Genomic DNA, 17,378 nt, shown 5'->3' with positions numbered 1-17,378 from the left:
ATTTTCAACATGGTTGATTGTATGAAAAATTTATTAGCTACAACTTTCTTTTAGAAAAGTTGGAAGGTAGGGAAAACTATTGGCAAGATATGAAGATGGCTCTAGCTGTTATGTCTGAAACATGGCTTAGAGATAGTTGGACAAGCGAATCACTCTTTCTATCATGATGCATACCACCACTTCAGTTTTTGCACCTCATGTCCAGGCTGTGGTAGCTAAACCAATTGCCATTACACTAAATTAAAGAGTCTGTCTTGGAATCGGGAAACCATATGAGCGCTTGGCAAGTGAACCTTCCCTCTCCCTGGGTCTCCATTTCATCTTTATAACCAGCCACATCCTCTTGCGGGTTATTGCGGCTCTGCTATCGGATTGTGTAGATCAAATCATAAAGCATATTTTTTGGGAGATGGAACACGGCTGATTGGATAGCTGTTTTTGTTGCGGAGCATTCAGGATCATTTTTTTGGGCCAACATGTTCCTAATCTGTTTAAAGATATTTTATTTTCTAATTATTTTGAATATATCGGTGCTAGAAGAGTTTGAATAATCTATCTTAGAGAGAGAGAGAGAGAGGACTAGCTCTAACATGCTGTCGGCTCTGATATGTTGAAGCGGCTTTTGCAAGATCTATAAGTCAGTATCTTTTGTTCTAAGAAATGTTGTTCGAATTTTTACAGCATGTTAGAAGTGGACCGGTGGCCTTTATTGGAGAGCTACAACAATTGAATGCCCGTGCACGCTTGGACCGGAAGCATGCAGCACCGAACCATCCGTTACGAGCAAAAACATGATTAAGTAATTAACATACAAAATCGCCGAGTCTTGGTCGACCTGGACGAGTGTTCAAGTCCAAGGCATGGTTAGTACTTAGTCGTTGTTTACCTTCTTGTTTCTCCGTATGGTGGCAACATGGTTTCCTACAAGAGATATGCTAACGAGGTCTGTGCTCATGCTTACGTGAATCTCATTCAAATGATAGAAATGTTTTCTTACCTAATGATACTACAAAAATTACCTCATAATCATGAAGCATAGAAAATAAAATATCTATTTGATTCAGTTCAAATTTCCTTTTTTTTTTTTGGTAAAAGAGCATCTTATGCTATATTATCATTAGTGTAATGCTGTTACAGATACATATTGATATAGTACCCAAAATAAGCAGATCATTACAAAGGATTGAATCAATAATATATATAAACATAAGCCACCATTCAGATAGACAGAAAGCAGTATGTAACAAGGCTGCATATTCTCATAGACCTGAAACAAGAGATAGCCAAACTGTTGTGGAGGTAAAGGATGACGATTGCCAAACTCCAAAAGATGATTGCTTGAACAGTAATTATTGAGGACGTATAAGAAGATCTTCAGAAATAAGCCTTCTGAGAATCTGTTCATATACGAGCAAGCAACTAACTGAGGTGCCATATATGCAAAGTATGATTAGAAGAGTCTCCCTACTTCTGATAATGTAGCAGTGTTCATAAAATGACGGAACAATTAGTCTTGAAGTATAACTTGTATGATGACAGAGCACAGCATTAAAGTTAGTCCCGTTAATTAAGTTGAATAGAGGAACCTCAAGTTTAAAGCTAGCATAGTAATCAGGTTCTGAGATGCTCAATGAAAATAACCAAAAGCTCATAATATATTGAGAGTCCAAAAACAAAAACCCACAAGTATGAAGAATCCATGCAAGAAGAAAATATGTATCTTCCCAGAAACTGCAAATCTCAGTATGTTGTGTTTTAAACTAAGTGAAAGTATGGAATAGGAGGACCATAACAAGAGATAAACAAGGATTTACCAATGAAACCTACAACAAAACCCAAAAGAGGTTAGTAATAAACTTTCCTATTTTCATGTTTCTCTTTTGCTTTTTTATTTCCTTTTCTTGTTTCTTTTTTTTCTTCTATGCTTTTCATTTTTTTTTTTTCCTTTTCTCCTTTTTGTCTTTGCAATTATATGTGGTATAGACCAACAAAAATCCTTCTTAACTACTCAGTGGCAGGAGTCTGTACAAGGTAGATACCACTATGAAGTTCATATAATGACAGAATGATCATACATGAAGCATAGCTTGCATGAAAATAGAACGCAGCTTTAAATTTAGTCCTATAGAACAAAACAAGACGTGAACATGGATAGATGACCTCTGAAGAAAATCCATAAAACCTCCAGATATGAAATGAAGATAATACTCTTAACTATATGATGCCCAATAGTACCTGAATTCTGGAATTTGTATATGTCATTTAACAGAACAACAGTAATCAGTGCTGAACAATGATGAAATGGCTGATGTAAGGTGATAAATGTGAAGCTCGATACAAACGCCAAGACTGTTGAAGGAGACAGTCGAACAGCAACAATGAGAAACATGATATTATACCATAATAAGAGCTGATATTCCCATGTGTTGAGTGTATTGAAAAGTAGTCACCAACAATCCGATGTATGTAATATGTCATGATAGAAATATGTAGAAGTATACATAGGTCCTTGTGAACTAAGAATAAAGCAGCAAACATCAAGTACAAGATGATTGGAAGACTTCCTGTAGCGACTTTGTTAAATATAATGCAAGAAGGTTCAAACAATCTCCTTTGAAGAACATGGAACATTGGAGTAAAACTTTGAAGATCACCCAGCAGCAAAAATTTAATAACATGAATGATAAATTTCATAGTGCAAATAAGTAGCAATAAAGTATCATAAGCATCAGATAATACCTGCACATATAGAAGAACAAAGGTTAGATATTTCTTTTTCTCTTATCTCTCTACTTTTGACTTTTCCTTTTTTTCTTTTTAAATTATCCTTTTCCACTCAATTTCTTTTGATCCTCTCATTTTTTTTACCTCTATGCATCATTGTTTTAGATAATCCTATTTTTTCCCTTGTTCCTTCTTTCTCTCTTTTTCTTCTATTTGTTTTCTTCAATGATTTCTTTTGACAAAAATACATGAAACCATCAATAAACATCCAGTCCATATACAGCTCAAGATTAAACAGAGAAAGTAAGATCAAATATGAAAAGATAGAGAGATCGCCACAAGCAATATGATGGTCCAAGCACCCAGGTGCCATCCAAACACTCTTTTGAATATAGTAGAAGAACACATCTATTAGATTTTCATCCTTCAATCCTTTTCTGGAGAATGAATTATATTTGTTCGTCTGAAGTGAAGTTCAAATTCCTTTAAAGCTTGCATTGTCTCTTAAAATGCTCGCAGCCTCATGTTAAGTTACAATGTGGATGCGAGCTAAATTGTTGCCCCTTCGTAGTCTCCCATTTTCAAATGAGAAGGCACCAATTGTAATTTTTCTTTGTATAAAATCAAATCAAATATCTACTTATTTTTTAAAAAATAAAATAAATTATAAAAATATTTTTGAGATTTATATTCATTACACCTACACTTCATAGTTTATAAAATTTATGTTTACACCAATTATAATAATAATGTTAGCAAAATCATTTATCTTATGTGAAAAAGTTGACTTTGCTCTTGAATGGAAAAAAAAAGCATATATTTTTATGTTTAGATGATTGATATATCACTTAATATTTATTTTTTTATTTTAGATTGTTTTGATATGATATTTCTATCTCATTTATGATTAGTGGTTTGATTAACATCTATTATAAATTCTTGAATAAAAATAAACCTCGGGATGACTTTGGTTATTATAAATTGTTGGATATAACTGTTGTTGCGGCCAATCCCCTCGTCGCCTAGTCGTCGGGAACGAGCGCCTGCAAAAAAAAGTCCACATTGACCGGAGCAGCTCCGGCGGGGATCTTCCGACGGTCAAGTCAGGGAGGAGACTGGGCAACAGTGAAATGAAGACAGAGAGCTCAATCGAGAGAGAGAGAGAGAGGGAGCAAACCTGAGAGTTTTCTGGCCCCCCTAGCACTGTTGCCTTCCCCGATATATATAGTGGAGCACGGTATGGCGCCGTCATTAATGGCACGGACAATTGGAGAATTGTGAATTCACTGTAGAATGTTAGAGTCGTCGTAAAGATGTCAACTCACCATTGGGCCGTCAAATCACTAGGGTTGACCATGCCATAGGCGGGATAATGCCGCTAGGCAGTAGCGCCGCATGCCGTTGTCAGGACTGACAGCCTCTGGCGATAGTACGGTGCCTGGAGGAGCCGTTCGACCTTGGGTCGGTGGCCAGCCGAGGGGCATCGGGTAGAGCTTCGGACTCCTCCTACGGTCAGTCGGGCACGTCGGGGGAGTCGGGCACGTCGTGGGAGTCGGGCACCGGACCCCCTGGTGCAGTTTGTCGGTAGGGCAGAAAGGGTCTGCCCGACCGACGTACCTTCGGTCGGTCGATCGGTCGGTCGGTCGGTCAGTCAGTCGGTCGGTCGGTCGATCGACCGGTCAGTCGGTCGGTCGATCGGTTGGTCGGTCGGTATACCCCAACAGTTGCCCCCCCACTCCTGAGCCTGACATCGCATTAGCCCGCGTCACCACGCAAGCGAAAGGAGTGGATTCCTTGCTGCGTCCTGGACCGAGTTTGCCGATCTCACCGACAGATGGTCCGGTCAGGTCGACGTCAGACGTCCCGTTATTCGATGATGGGACTTCAAACAATCTGGTGCCAGGCGATCGGGTGCCGGACGACTCGGTGTCAGGCGGTCGGGTGCCGGACGATTCGGTGTCAGGCGGTCGGGTGCCGGACGACTCGGTGTCAGGCGGTCGGGTGCCGGACGACTTCCGTGGCTCCGACCGGTACCGAGAGGAGCTATTGGAGTCCGGCTTCGCGTCGTACCGGGTGGGGTACGAGGATGGTCGGGATGCAGTCCAAGCCCTGTACCCAGAGCTGGACCTCAGCGGCATCGTCCCACCGGGGGTCGAGGACCAGGCTACTGAAGAGATGGCCGACCCGTCGTCGGGAGGCGTCGCCGTGGCGGGAGAGGCCATCCAGGAACAGATGGCCGTGACTTCTGGCCAGGCCGCGACCCGTGATCCGGTGCCGACCGCCAGTCCATCGCTGATCGACGATCCTGTTTCGGCCATCGATCCAGTGCCGATCGCGGTGGACACACCGTTCATCCCCGAGCTTCCGTCAGTCGAGAAGATTGACTCGGAAGGATGATCGTGGCCTCGTCCTCTTTTATCGTTTTTGTTTTTCTTAGCACACTTGTAACCGGACTTCGGCCCGATTTTGTAACTGAATGAACTTAAGAACTTTTTAGTTTCTCTTTCGACTTCCTTTTCCTGTCTGCTGGGATGTGCTTGTAATCGCGGGGTCATAAGGTCGAAGGGAGCAGTCTCGGCGTGCCGCATTAGGACACCCAATCATCACCCCGGGTCGTTAGTTGAGATAGTCGGTGGTTCAGTGTGTGATAAGCAAGATGAACCCCGACCACTGATCGCCCATTTCAGGACCTAGACCGAACATCCGTCGTTAGGCCGTGAACCGAATGCCAGAGTCAAACGTACGTCGTCCTGGCGTGGGTTGGGGGTCGACCGACTTTAAGGCACGAGTGCGCCGAGTCGGCCGCACTGGCGGAGTCGAAGGTCGTTTGTGGGGAAGAAAGTCGACCGACTTTTGGGCGCATCCCGATGACCCGAATGTCGTCCGATTGATCGGTCAGACCGCGTCTGCTATATTGTCGCACGCAGTCGATGCGTCTGGTCGGGAAGGCGATGGTAAGTCGAGTTCCCCTCACCCAGACTTTGGTCGGGCGGTTGTGTGGCGCCGTGTGACAATCGGCGGTAAGCCGAATATCTCCCGACCGTCCGTATCTCGGTCGGTGAGTCATGAATGCGACAGTGATCGCTTCGCATGATAGACGATGGTAAGCCGAATATCCTTCGACCGGCCATAGCTCAGTCGGTAAGTCGTGACGTCGGCCGCGTAGGCGTTACGCCTTTCTTTGGTCGAGGCTCAGCCGGCAGGTTAGCCGATCGTTTAGCCCGAAAGTTTGACCGTAGAAGGGGTGCTAACTCCCGTTGTTGTGGGCGATTCGGCCCTCGTGAGCGTCCGATGTGTCGTCGGCGATCGGGCCGTCGGTTCCACGTGGACATTAAGTCCGAGCCGGGATATCGAAACTCGACCTTTTTGGCGAGCGCCGATCGTCAGTCGAAGAGTGAAAATTTCGAACCTTGGAACCGATTTTGCATTCCAAATGAATAGGTACAAAGCTCATTGGTGATACAACTTCAAATTATCGGCATTCCAGGTCGGGGAATGGGTTTCCCTTCCAAAGTTTCCAGTCGGTAAGCCCTTGGCCCGTAGGTGTCCGTCACCATGTAGGGCCCTTCCCAGTTCGGAGCCAGCTTCCCTCGGTCTAGGGGCTTCGAGACTTCTGCCTTTCTCAGGACTAAGTCCCCAGGCCTGAAAAGCTTTGGCTTGACCTTGGCATTGTAATACCGGGCTATCCTCTGTCGGTATGAAGCCATGCGAAGTTGAGCCTGGTTTCGTAGCTCGGGGAGGAGGTCTAGGTCGGCTCTCCGGCAATCAGAGTTGTCCGACTCTTGATACCGCTCGACCCTGGTGAATGGCAGCCCAATCTCGAGTGGTATCATCGCCTCCGTCCCGTAGGCTAAGCTGAAAGGCGACTCCCCGGTCGGAACGCGGGGGGTCGTCCGGTAAGCCCACAGAACGGAGCCCAGCTCGTGGACCCAGAGGCCTTTGGCTTCATTTAGTCGGGTTTTGAGCTCGTGTAGTATGGTCCGGTTAGTCACCTCGACTTCGCCATTGGACTGTGGGTGCCCGACTGAAGTCAGTCGGTGCGTGATGTGAAATCTCGCGCAGAAGTCTCTGAAGTCTTGGTTGTCGAATTGTCGCCCATTGTCGGTGATAATGGTATGCGGCAATCCGAACCTGAAGATGATGGATTTTTGGACGAAGTCCTCCATCTTTCGTTCGGTAATCTGCGTCAGGGGCTCGGCCTCCACCCACTTGGTGAAGTAGTCGATGGCGACGACTATGAACTTTCTTTGGCCTGATGCTGGAGGGAAAGGACCGAGAATGTCGACCCCCCACTGAGCGAAGGGCCACGGAGCAACAATAGGGGTGATCTGGCTGGCTGGTCGGTGTTGTACGTTGGCGTACTTCTGGCATGGTTCACACCTCCGGACCAACTCAGTCGCGTCCTTCCTCATGGTGGGCCAATAGTAACCCTGCCGCAGGACCTTGTAGGCTAAGGATTTGCCCCCCAAGTGACTCCCGCAGATTCCTTCGTGCACTTCTCGGAGAGCATAATCTGCGTCGGTCGGTCCCAAACACCTGAGTAAGGAAAGGGAGAACGACCTTTTGTACAGTCGGTCGTTGATCATTACGTACTGGGAAGCCACCCACCGGAGTCGTTTGGCTTTCGCAGGGTCTTCGGGGACAGATCCATCGGTCAGGTACTGAGTGATCGGGTCCATCCAGCTCTGCCCTGCCGCTAATTGTAGTACTTCCTCGACCTCATCGATGCTCGGCCGCTCAAGATTTTGCACGAAGGTCCAGCCCAAGGCGCCATAGTCGGACGTCGCGAGCCTGGAGAGCGCGTCGGCCCGAGCATTTTCCGCCCTGGGGATGTGGGAGATCCCGAAGTACCCGAAAGGCACCACGAGATCTTTCACCTTTTGGTGGTATTTGGCCATGGTCGGATCTCGTGTTTCGAACTCGTCTTTGGTCTGTCCGACGATCAGTTGGGAGTCGGAGAAGACTTTGAGACGATCTATCCCGAGCTCCAGTGCTAATTTCAACCCCGCGACGAGTGCCTCGTACTCGGCCTGATTGTTGGAGGCCTTAAAGTCGAATCGGAGGGCGTGTTCAGTGACCACCCCCACCGAGTTGGTGACCAGGAAACCGGCCCCGCTCCCTCGAGCGTTGGAAGCCCCATCGATGTGCAATACCCAGGCCGGATCGGGGTCACAGTCGGAGGTCCCGACCTCCACGGGGTCCCCCTCCTCCGATGGCAGGTCGGTCGTCGGACATTCGGCGATGAAGTCGGCCAGACCCTGAGCTTTGAGGGCGGGTCGTGGCCGGTACTGGATGTCGAATTCGCCCAGTCTCACAGCCCATTTCGCCAGCCGTCCTGATGTGTCAGGGCGGTGCAAGATGGCCCTCAGGGGCTGGTCGGTGAGGACCACAATGGCGTGTGCTTGGAAGTACGGACGGAGTCGCTGTACCGAAATGACTAGAGCAAAAATCATTTTCTCTACCTTTGAGTACCGAGTCTCAGCTTCGTGGAGCACCTTGCTGACATAATATATTGGTTGATGAACCCGGTTCTCGTTCTCCCGGACGAGCACAGAACTAACCGCCTCCGGGGAAGTGGCCAAGTAGAGGTACAGGACCTCCCCGACCTCCGGTCTCACAAGGAGTGGCGGAGAGGTGAGGTACTTCTTCAGTTCCTCGAAAGCCTGCCGGCACTCGTCCGACCAAGAGAATTGCTTGGCCTGCCGCAAGGTTTTGAAGAACGGGAGGCATCTTTCAGCCGACCGAGAGATGAACCGACTGAGGGCGATGATTTTTCCATTCAGCTGCTGGACTTCCTTCTTGATGTCCGGGTGCCGCATGTCGATGATGGCCTTGATTTTCTCGAGGTTGGCCTCGATTCCTCGTTGCGAGACGAAGAATCCGAGGAACTTCCCCGAGGTTGCTCTGAAGGCGCACTTGGTCGGGTTCAGCTTCATCCGGTGTCGTCATAGAGCGCGGAAAGTTTCTTCAAGATCCCGGACATGATCCGAAATTCGCGCACTTTTTACCAGCATATCGTCGACATATACTTCCATGTTGCACCCGATTTGGTCTTTGAAGACCTTGTTGACGAGTCATTGGTAGGTGGCACCGGTATTTTTCAGCCCGAAGGGCATTACTCGGTAGCAGTAGAGGCCCTTGGGGGTCACAAAGGCAGTGTGCTCCTCGTCCTCAGGCACCATCCGGATCTGATTGTATCCGACGAAGGCATCTATGAAGCTGAGCAGTCGAAATCCGGACGTCGCGTCCACCAGTTGGTCGATCTTTGGAAGTGGAAAGCTGTCCTTCGGACAGGCCCGATTCAAGTCGGTGTAATCGATACAAATCCTCCACTTTCCGTTGGCCTTCTTGACCATGACAACATTGGCGAGCCACTCAGGATATGCAGCTTCTCTGATGAAGCCCGCCTCGAGTAGCTTGTCCACTTCTTCGTCAATGGCCTTCTGTCTTTCGGGAGCAAAAGACCTTTTCTTCTGCCTCACCGGCCTCACCGTCGGGTCGACGTTGAGTCGGTGCGTTATCGTCTCCAGGGGGATGCCTGACATATCTGCCGCCGACCAAGCAAATATGTCGGCGTTGGCCTTCAGCAGCTTCGCCAACCGTCGTCGTTCTGGGTCGGGTAGCTGAGACCCGACCCATACCTGTCGGTCGAGATTTTTCGCTATCAAGATGGGAACGAGCTGTTCGGCCGGTGAACCCCGTTCTTCCTCCTCCCGTTGGTCCAGTTTGTCGATCGTCAGGGAGCCCTTCAGCTCATCGCTTTGGGCGGAGATCTGGAAGCATCGACGGGCGAGCTGTTGATCTTCGCGCATCTCCCCGACTCTGTTTTTGGTCGGAAATCGAACCAGAAGGTGGTACGTCGAAATGATCGCTTTCAAAGCGTTCAGTCCGGGCCTTCCAAGTATGACATTGTAGGTCGAAGGCACCTGGACGATCGTGAAAGTCAAATGGACCGTACTTTACCGTGGTTCGATGCCGATCGTCCCGGGCAGGGTGACTTCCCCTTCTGTTGTGACAACGTCGCCGGCGAAGCCTACCAAGGGCGTAGAGACCCTCTTGAGTCGGTCGATTGATAGTCGCATCCGGGAGAAAGTCGAGTAAAACAAAACGTTCGTTGAACTTCCATTATCCACAAAAATTCTTTTTATATCATAGTTTGCTATTGTCGCCGAGACAACAACAGCGTCGTTGTGGGGAGTTTGGATGCCCCGAACATCTTCCCTGGTGAAGGTGATTACGTTGTCCGGGCGCGGCCTCTTCGTCGGTTCCCCTTCAGCAGACGTCCCCAGGCCAAGTCGTTTGGAAATTATATTGATGACCCCGGTCGTGGGCTGATTAGTCATCGCTTCTTCAGTCGGCTGGGGTTGTCGGTCGGCAACGGGTTGAGTCGGCGGGTTCCTCCAGAATTTATCGAGATATCCTCGGCGGATGAGAGCTTCGATCTCATCCTTAAGCTGGATGCATTGCTCGGTATTGTGGCCGTGGCCCCGGTGGAATCGGCAGTACTTCCATCGATCGAGGCCTTTTGCCTTCAGAGGCGGAGGCCGTCGCAGGTATTGTTCCCCCTCGATCTCCATCAAAATCTACGCACGGGGAGCAGAGAGAGGAGTGTAGGAGTCATACCTGGGGCGTGTCGGCCTTGGAGTCTGCCGTCGGGGTGACTTCTGGTTCCGTCGCGGAGGCGAGACCCGACCGCCGGTCGGGGGCCTGTTAGGTTCGGCGGTGTCCCGACCCTTCCTCCGCTTTTCCTTCGGGCCCTTGAACTCGGTCGAGCACCGGTCAGAGACTCCTTCGTCCGTGCGCATGTACTTGTGCGCGCGCTCCAATAGTTCGGCATACGTTCGGGGGAGGGGTTTTGTCTAGGGAGTAAGTGAATCGGGATACCCTCAGTCCCCGTTTCATGGCCGAGATGGCCATGTCCTCATTGAGGTCCCGAACCTCGAGCGTGGCCACGTTGAATCGCATCACAAAGTGTCGGAGCATCTCGTTTTCTCCCTGTTTGAGGGAGAAAAGGCTGTCCGACGTTCGCAGCGGCTTCCGACTGGTGCTGAAGTGGGCCACGAAAGAGTGCTCGAGCTGCCTGAAGGAGTGGATACTTCCCGATCGAAGATCGGAGTACCAGGCCCTGGCAGCTTTGCGGAGAGTGGCGGGGAAGCCGATGCAAAAGAGAGCGTCGGTTGCCTCGTGAATCGTCATGAGAGCTTTGTAGCTCTTCAGGTGATCGATTGAGTCGGTGGAGCCGTCGTAGGGCTCCACGTGCGGCATCTTGAACCGACTGGGGATCGGTTCGTCAAGAATGAGTCGGAAAAGAGGTTGGGCGGTCTGGAAGTCAACGTCATTTGAAGACTTCTGCCCGTCCACCTGCAACTGTGCGAGCCGACGGTCGATTTTCTCGAACCTGCGTTCGTAGTCATCGATCCGTCGGTGCTGGGAGACCCCAGGAGTGGAGTCTCCGGAAGAGTCTGAGAGAGAGGCGGACGGCGTTCGCGGTCGCTTCTCCTTCCTTGCTCGTTCTAGCTAGGAGGGAGAAAGCTGTTGGGACCGATGGGCATCGCACCGCGGCCGCCCCTCCTCCTCTCTGTGGGAGCGCTGTGGCAGGCGCTCCCGCGGGGGCGACGGAGATCGACGCGGGCCCCGGCGGCTGCTCCTGGAGGGCATCGGACGCGCCGCCGGTTGCCCGGCGGGTGATGGCGGCAGCCGGACCGGCTGTTGCTGGAGGCTTTTGACCGCGTCCGTCAGCACGGTCATTTGCCGCACGATCGCCGCGATTTGCGCCTCCGTGGTCACCGTGGGGTGTGGAGAACTGGGTTCTGCCGCGGAGGGTGGAGGAGAGGCCTCTTCCTTACGGGAAGAGCGCCTCGCCGACCCGGTGACCCTTGATCGTTGGGCTCTTGTCTTTGTCATCTCGAATTCCATGGGGACAAAGTATCGTTACGCTGCCTGCTGAACCCTCCCCTACCTGGCGTGCCAATCTGTTGCGGCCAATCCCCTCGTCGCCTAGTCACCGGGAACGAGCGCCTGCAAAAGAAAGTCCACACTGACCGGAGGCAGCTCCGGTGGGGACCCTCCGACGGTCAAGTCAGGGAGGAGACTGGGCAACAGTGAAATGAAGACAGAGAGCTCAATCGAGAGAGAGAGAGAGAGAGAGGGAGCAAGCCTGAGGTTTTCTGGCCTCCCTAGCACTGTTGCCTTCCCCGATATATATAGTGGAGCACGGTATGGCGCTGCCATTAATGGCGCGGACAATTGGAGAATTGTCAATTCACTGTAGAATGTCAGAGTCGCCGTAAAGATGTCAACTCGCCGTGGGGCCGTCAAATCACTAGGGTTGACCATGCCATAGGCGGGATAATGCCGCTAGGCGGTAGCGCCGCATGCCGTTGTCAGGACTGACAGCCTCTGGCGGTAGTACGGCGCCTGGAGGAGCCGTCCGACCTTGGGTTGGTGGCCAGCCGAGAAGCGCCGGATAGAGCTTCGGACTCCTCCTACGGTCAGTCGGGCACGTCGGGAGAGTCGGGCACGTCGCGGGAGTCGGGCACCGGATCCCCTGGTGCAGTCGGTCGGTAGGGCAGAAAGGATCTGCCCGACCGACGTACCTTCGGTTGGTCGATCGATCGGTCGGCTGGTCAGTCGGTCGGTCGATCGGTTGGTCGGTCGGTATACCCCAACAACTGTAATTCATCTTTTATTTAGATGAGATTTTACTAATTTATTTAAATAAATTATATATATATATATATATATATATATATATATATATATATATATATATATATATATATATATATATATATATATATATATATATATTAGAAAATAACAAAGTTCACCGATGATGCTCTCGACTTGTCTGCTCCCACCGCGGCGCCGTCCACCGCGAAATGATGGCACCAATTGTAATTAACTCAATAACCGCAGGTGTTTGATCTTAAAAAGCAACGCCATTTAACAGTTCCCCCCGCAACGTAGCGAATCTGGATTGGACGTTGCTTTGCCGCGGGCCCGCGAGCGATTACCGTGACGCTATAAATCAAGACCCAACCGACCGTCGTCGTCCTCGTCTCATCTTGGACGCCCGCCCCGAGCCCCTGATTTCGGAGCCTATTTTCCTCTTTGGGAGCCCTAGATTCTCTCCAGATTTCCCTCGCTTTCCTTCCCGTCGCGTCCCTCCGTCCGCGGTTCTCGCTCCGATCACCGCCGCCGAAAATGGTATTTTCCCTTTCTACCCTCTCCTTTCCTCTCTCTCGGACGCTAGGGTTTGAGTGATTTTCTGCCTTTTTTAGAAATTTTTTTTCTGGAATTTTTTTCGCGATAGAGGAGACATCTGTGATCGATTGTCCGAAATTAGACGATTTGCTTCGAATCGATATGCATTTATCGCAATTTTCTTTCGTCGCCGGTGGCGGATCCGATTTGCTTGAGCTGGGATTTATGGTTAGACATAATCTCATTAAATTTCCAGGGAAGTGGTTGTTGGGGGTTGGCAAGTGTCTGATTAATGTGTCTTCTGTTAAGTATCGTGCTATCTGGTTAAAAATGTGTCTAATTTTCGGTAGATCTTTTCAGCGTATGATGAGAGTGAAGGATTCTTCGGTTTTATGGATGCACTACTTGAGTTCTTTTGGAAGGGAAAAAGGGTTAGTCTCCGATCGATTTCAAATTACGATGACATTGTGGTATATAAACTACTGCCACATGTGTAAGTCTAGATAGAGTTGTTTGGAGATCAGTGTCCTAAGCTCTACATCCTTGTCTGTTTCTCTTCAAAAAGAAACCAGATCTTTCTAACTTCTTTAATATTCTTTTCTTAGTGTTTTTTTTTTTTTTTTGGCTGATAAGCTTCTTTAATTTTCGTAAATGCTAGTGGATGATCATCTCTTGAATCTCTTTTCTTTTTCCTTTTTTTTAATAACCCATTCTATGTGGCGTTATAATGCTCAAGCTCCTGTTTGTCGTCAATCTTTTCAGAGATACAGAGTGCACAACTCTTTATGCGCAAGTGTCTGTTGATGCTTGCAGTCAGTTTGGCTTCTTTCACATAGTAAGATTTGTCTGGCCAATAATATTATGACATATTATTTATATTTCGTGTAAAATTTCAGGCCAATGCAGCATCAGGCATGGCTGTGAATGATGATTGTAAGCTGAAGTTTTTGGAATTAAAGGCAAAGAGAACTTACCGTTTCATAATTTTCAAGATTGAGGAGAAGCTGAAGCAGATCATTGTGGAGAAGGTTGGTGAGCCCACTTTGAGCTATGAGGATTTCACCGCCAGCCTTCCGGCAGATGAATGCAGATATGCAATTTATGACTTTGATTTTGTGACTGAAGAGAACTGCCAAAAAAGCAAGATCTTTTTCATCGCCTGGTAATTTTTTATATTTTTTTAACTAAACATTAGACTTTTATGTCATAGATTACAGTTCTCTTTTTCTCGCTTTAATGTGAAGGTCTCCTGACACCTCAAGAGTGAGAAGTAAGATGCTTTATGCCAGCTCCAAGGATAGATTCAAGAGGGAGCTTGATGGCATCCAGGTGGAATTGCAAGCAACTGATCCTACTGAGATGGGCCTTGATGTTATAAGAGGCCGTGCAAATTAAGTATGTGCTACATGGTTGTGCGGTGGGGATATACTCCCTGCAGTCCGGTTGCTTTATTGTATATGTTTATAGTTCCATGGGGTGGTGAATTCACTAGATATCATATGCGCTTGTTTATAGTTCCGTGCAAATTTGCTTTCATGGGTATATCATATGATTTGTTGTTTGTTGAACCAGTGACAAGTGTCTTCTTGTAGGTTGACATCTACAGGCTAATGATATGCGATAGTTTGTGGGGTTAGACTGGTAGAACTCTGTAATGGATACTTGACCGATCTAGTGTTTTTTCATTTGGACTATGGGTGTGCTTTGATTTAGTGCCTTAAGACTGTTTGTGTGGGTGGGTGGGGGGGAGGAGTGGGGGGTTTGTTTGCTGTTTGATGCTCCTATTTTTGTCATTGTTCTACCAATTTATTTTCTTGTATCTAGTGGATTGGCTTGTATTTGCTGTGGAATTGCAAGATATTGTTATTATAGGGGAATTTTTAAGTGTCTTTTTTCATGTGCTATGTGTAACAGGATGATAGTAATGATCTCTTAGATATGTTCAAAAGATATCATGTTTTAGATGGTGCAGGGCCACTTGCTTTTCGATATTTTTGGGACTTTATCCTTGATTTGTGCCGGTATGCATTCATTCCTGTATGTTCAGCTTGCATCATTATGGAATTAGAGAGGATTAATGCACTTAGCAGTTGGCTTTTTAAGGTTTTCATTTTTCTCTTTAACTTGATGCAATTCAGTCCACATGTTAGATGATTGTGGTGGAGAAATGATTTCAAGGTTGATGTTTTGTCACCTAGGAATCATGAATTTAGAGAAGTTGACATCCAAATCAGCTCAATAGAAGAGATAAGAAGATATACTGGAATGGTTGAGATTCTATAGAAGGATGTTCTGAGAAGTTATAGTTGACAGCATGCTATTCAATATGTGGAAGGGTTTGAATTTTGGATAGAGGAGACTGGAAAAAAATCTGAATGGGATTCTCAAGGAGGTCCCTCAGCAATGCAAGTTTAATCTTGGACATTAATAAATATCAGATTTAGAATAAAAAAAATTTGGCAACAAGGTTCGCCGTTTTGGTGCTAGATCTTGTACTGGCACCATCCTTTTATAATGTCGGTATGTGGTACAGACGTACCCAGTGTTTGTATGGTACGAGACTATATACCGGTTTGGTACTTGATACAATATGCCCAGTATGGTATGGTGTAGATTATTATGGTGTACCTTATTTGGCAACAATTATCTCAACTTGCATATATGGAATGCTGGCATAATCTTATTTTTATGTAGAAGCTGATTAAGGTTGATGCCATTTGACTAAACGTTGCCTTGTTATATGTGAATTCAGATAGAATTGTATCAAGTAGTTATGTGCCTTTAAGGTAGATTTACAGTTGTGAAGCTATTATGGCAAAACAATTGATGTCTGCTTGCCATCATTTTTATACAATGCCAGGAATGTTTTTGGTAGCCAAGAAGCGTGTATGGCATCTTTCCAAACAAAATATAGATAAGGACGATGTTACTTGCATTTCACTCTCTCCGTCAAGCTTCACAACTCTTTTGTCTTTTGTATCATGTGATCCTTTCAACAGGAAGAGTGATTAGGTGTTAGCTAAAAGGAGCTTTTTGGTGTCCCGAGTTTTTCTAAAACATACCATCCCGAATCATGATTTTCTGTCCAACAGGTTTTATGAAAAAGAGGGGGACACCTGTTTTTGATAAAACTCATTTTTCAGGTTTTATGATGTTGATTTGGCATCACAGGTTTTATGAAAGACTGCCAAACGACCATTTCTGTAAAGCTTATTCATTTGGAATTTTGTGTAAACATGGATCGCTAAGACTTGTTATCCTAAAGATGATCAACTAGGGAATTTGGAAGTAAAATATACAATTATTTGATGATAAGGGGCTTACCGGTGGATAGGACTGGTAGACAAGCCAAACATCTTATTCTTTGAAAGAGATGATGTAAAGCTTCTTGTGACTTTAGTACATCAAGCAATGATTGATCAAATTGTGCTTTGATGGTATTTTGATTATTATGGATGTATTGGAAGTGAAACATTTGATGATACATACGCTTATAGTTTTAAATAGAATGTATACTTTTTCCTAGAGATCATTTCATCAATAATGTCTGGATGGAAATTTCCATGGACATCATGAATTGGCATTGCAAGAAAATGCAACAAAAACTGTGCAATAACCCTGGTGAAATTAGTGACATCATGTATTAAGGGACCAATTTTACGTGTTACCCGGTGTTCCATAGTGGTAGACAGTGGAGTTGAACACTGTATTCCCTCATGACTGGGATTGTGAGTTCTTGCAACTATTGTTGCCCTGTAATATGATGTAATTTTGTTATATTGTATTATAATGCCGATGCTATAATTATACTATCATATGAATTGCTTTGTTGGGTGGAAGCTTTTGTGTTTCCTGGGTACCTCATGCAGTTCTTTATCTTTGGCAAAGCTTTGGCTTTTATGATTCCCTGGTTAAGTTGTTTTGTTTACAGAATCTATGTTTCAAATGAAAATGTTCTGTCATGGCTTTGTTTGTTCTTGGTAATGATGAGAATCATTTGTGGGGAGCAATTATTCTGCCGGAATATTTGCCAAAAAGGAAAAAAGAATGAAGGCCTAGCATTTGTTATACTGGAAAAGAAGTTCTGAGGCATTTTGAAAGGGTGTGCTTTTCCACTAGAATTGGTTCTCAGGATTGGAAAAGTTTGCAGGGTGTTATTCTTTATGGATATGTGGTGCTAGAAAGTTGCTTTAATTAACAGGTTCTGGAAGCTATTCTTTATTGGCTTTGATGGTGATGCTGCAGTCTTCTTTTAAATAAATAAATAAACAAACAAAATGATGTAATTTGAACGAAGATATCCAAAGGCCTCTATATTCTGGAAAGGACTTCCTTTTTTATTTGGAACTGAACTATTGTATGTATTTTTGTGGAGACTCTTTCAAGGTGATACAATTTGGAGATTGGAAAAAGATAGGATTGTTTACTATTAAAATTCCTTTCTTCTA

General features: G+C 46.7%; 2 protein-coding genes across 2 annotated transcripts; one reads left to right on the top strand and one right to left on the bottom strand.

The window, feature by feature from the left end:
- Positions 1–1,760: 1,760 nt before the first annotated feature.
- On the bottom strand, positions 1,761–10,641 carry LOC140857818 (uncharacterized). Its single transcript, XM_073257010.1, has 4 exons — positions 10,564–10,641; positions 8,187–8,423; positions 7,314–8,012; positions 1,761–1,823 (listed from the first exon to the last, which is right to left on the bottom strand). Exons 1-4 carry the CDS (start codon positions 10,639–10,641, stop codon positions 1,761–1,763), a joined length of 1,077 nt encoding a protein of 358 aa, XP_073113111.1.
- Positions 10,642–12,760: 2,119 nt separating this feature from the next.
- On the top strand, positions 12,761–14,566 carry LOC105044457 (actin-depolymerizing factor 7). The gene is made up of 3 exons (XM_010922368.2): positions 12,761–12,933; positions 13,827–14,092; positions 14,175–14,566. The coding sequence occupies exons 1-3, from the start codon at positions 12,931–12,933 to the stop codon at positions 14,323–14,325; spliced, it is 420 nt and encodes a 139-aa protein (XP_010920670.1). The 5' UTR covers positions 12,761–12,930; the 3' UTR covers positions 14,326–14,566.
- The last annotated feature ends 2,812 nt before the right edge of the window (positions 14,567–17,378 follow it).

The sequence above is a fragment of the Elaeis guineensis genome, chromosome 5 (genome assembly GCF_000442705.2).
Source record: "Elaeis guineensis isolate ETL-2024a chromosome 5, EG11, whole genome shotgun sequence".
Taxonomy (NCBI): Eukaryota; Viridiplantae; Streptophyta; class Magnoliopsida; order Arecales; family Arecaceae; genus Elaeis; species Elaeis guineensis.
This window is presented reverse-complemented; position numbering and strand designations above follow the sequence as displayed.

Excerpts from the sequence above, each read along its gene's own strand:
- LOC140857818 (XM_073257010.1), bottom strand. The coding sequence starts at position 10,641 with ATGGCCATCTCGGCCATGAAACGGGGACTGAGGGTATCCCGATTCACT. Across the intron at positions 8,424-10,563 it reads ACAAAACCCCTCCCCCGAAC|GCCAAGCAATTCTCTTGGTC; the intron begins GTATGCCGAACT and ends ACCTTGCGGCAG. Across the intron at positions 1,824-7,313 it reads GGTGGGTGGCTTCCCAGTAC|GTTTCATTGGTAAATCCTTG; the intron begins GTAATGATCAAC and ends GTTTTGTTGTAG.
- LOC105044457 (XM_010922368.2), top strand. Across the intron at positions 14,093-14,174 it reads AAGATCTTTTTCATCGCCTG|GTCTCCTGACACCTCAAGAG; the intron begins GTAATTTTTTAT and ends TTTAATGTGAAG.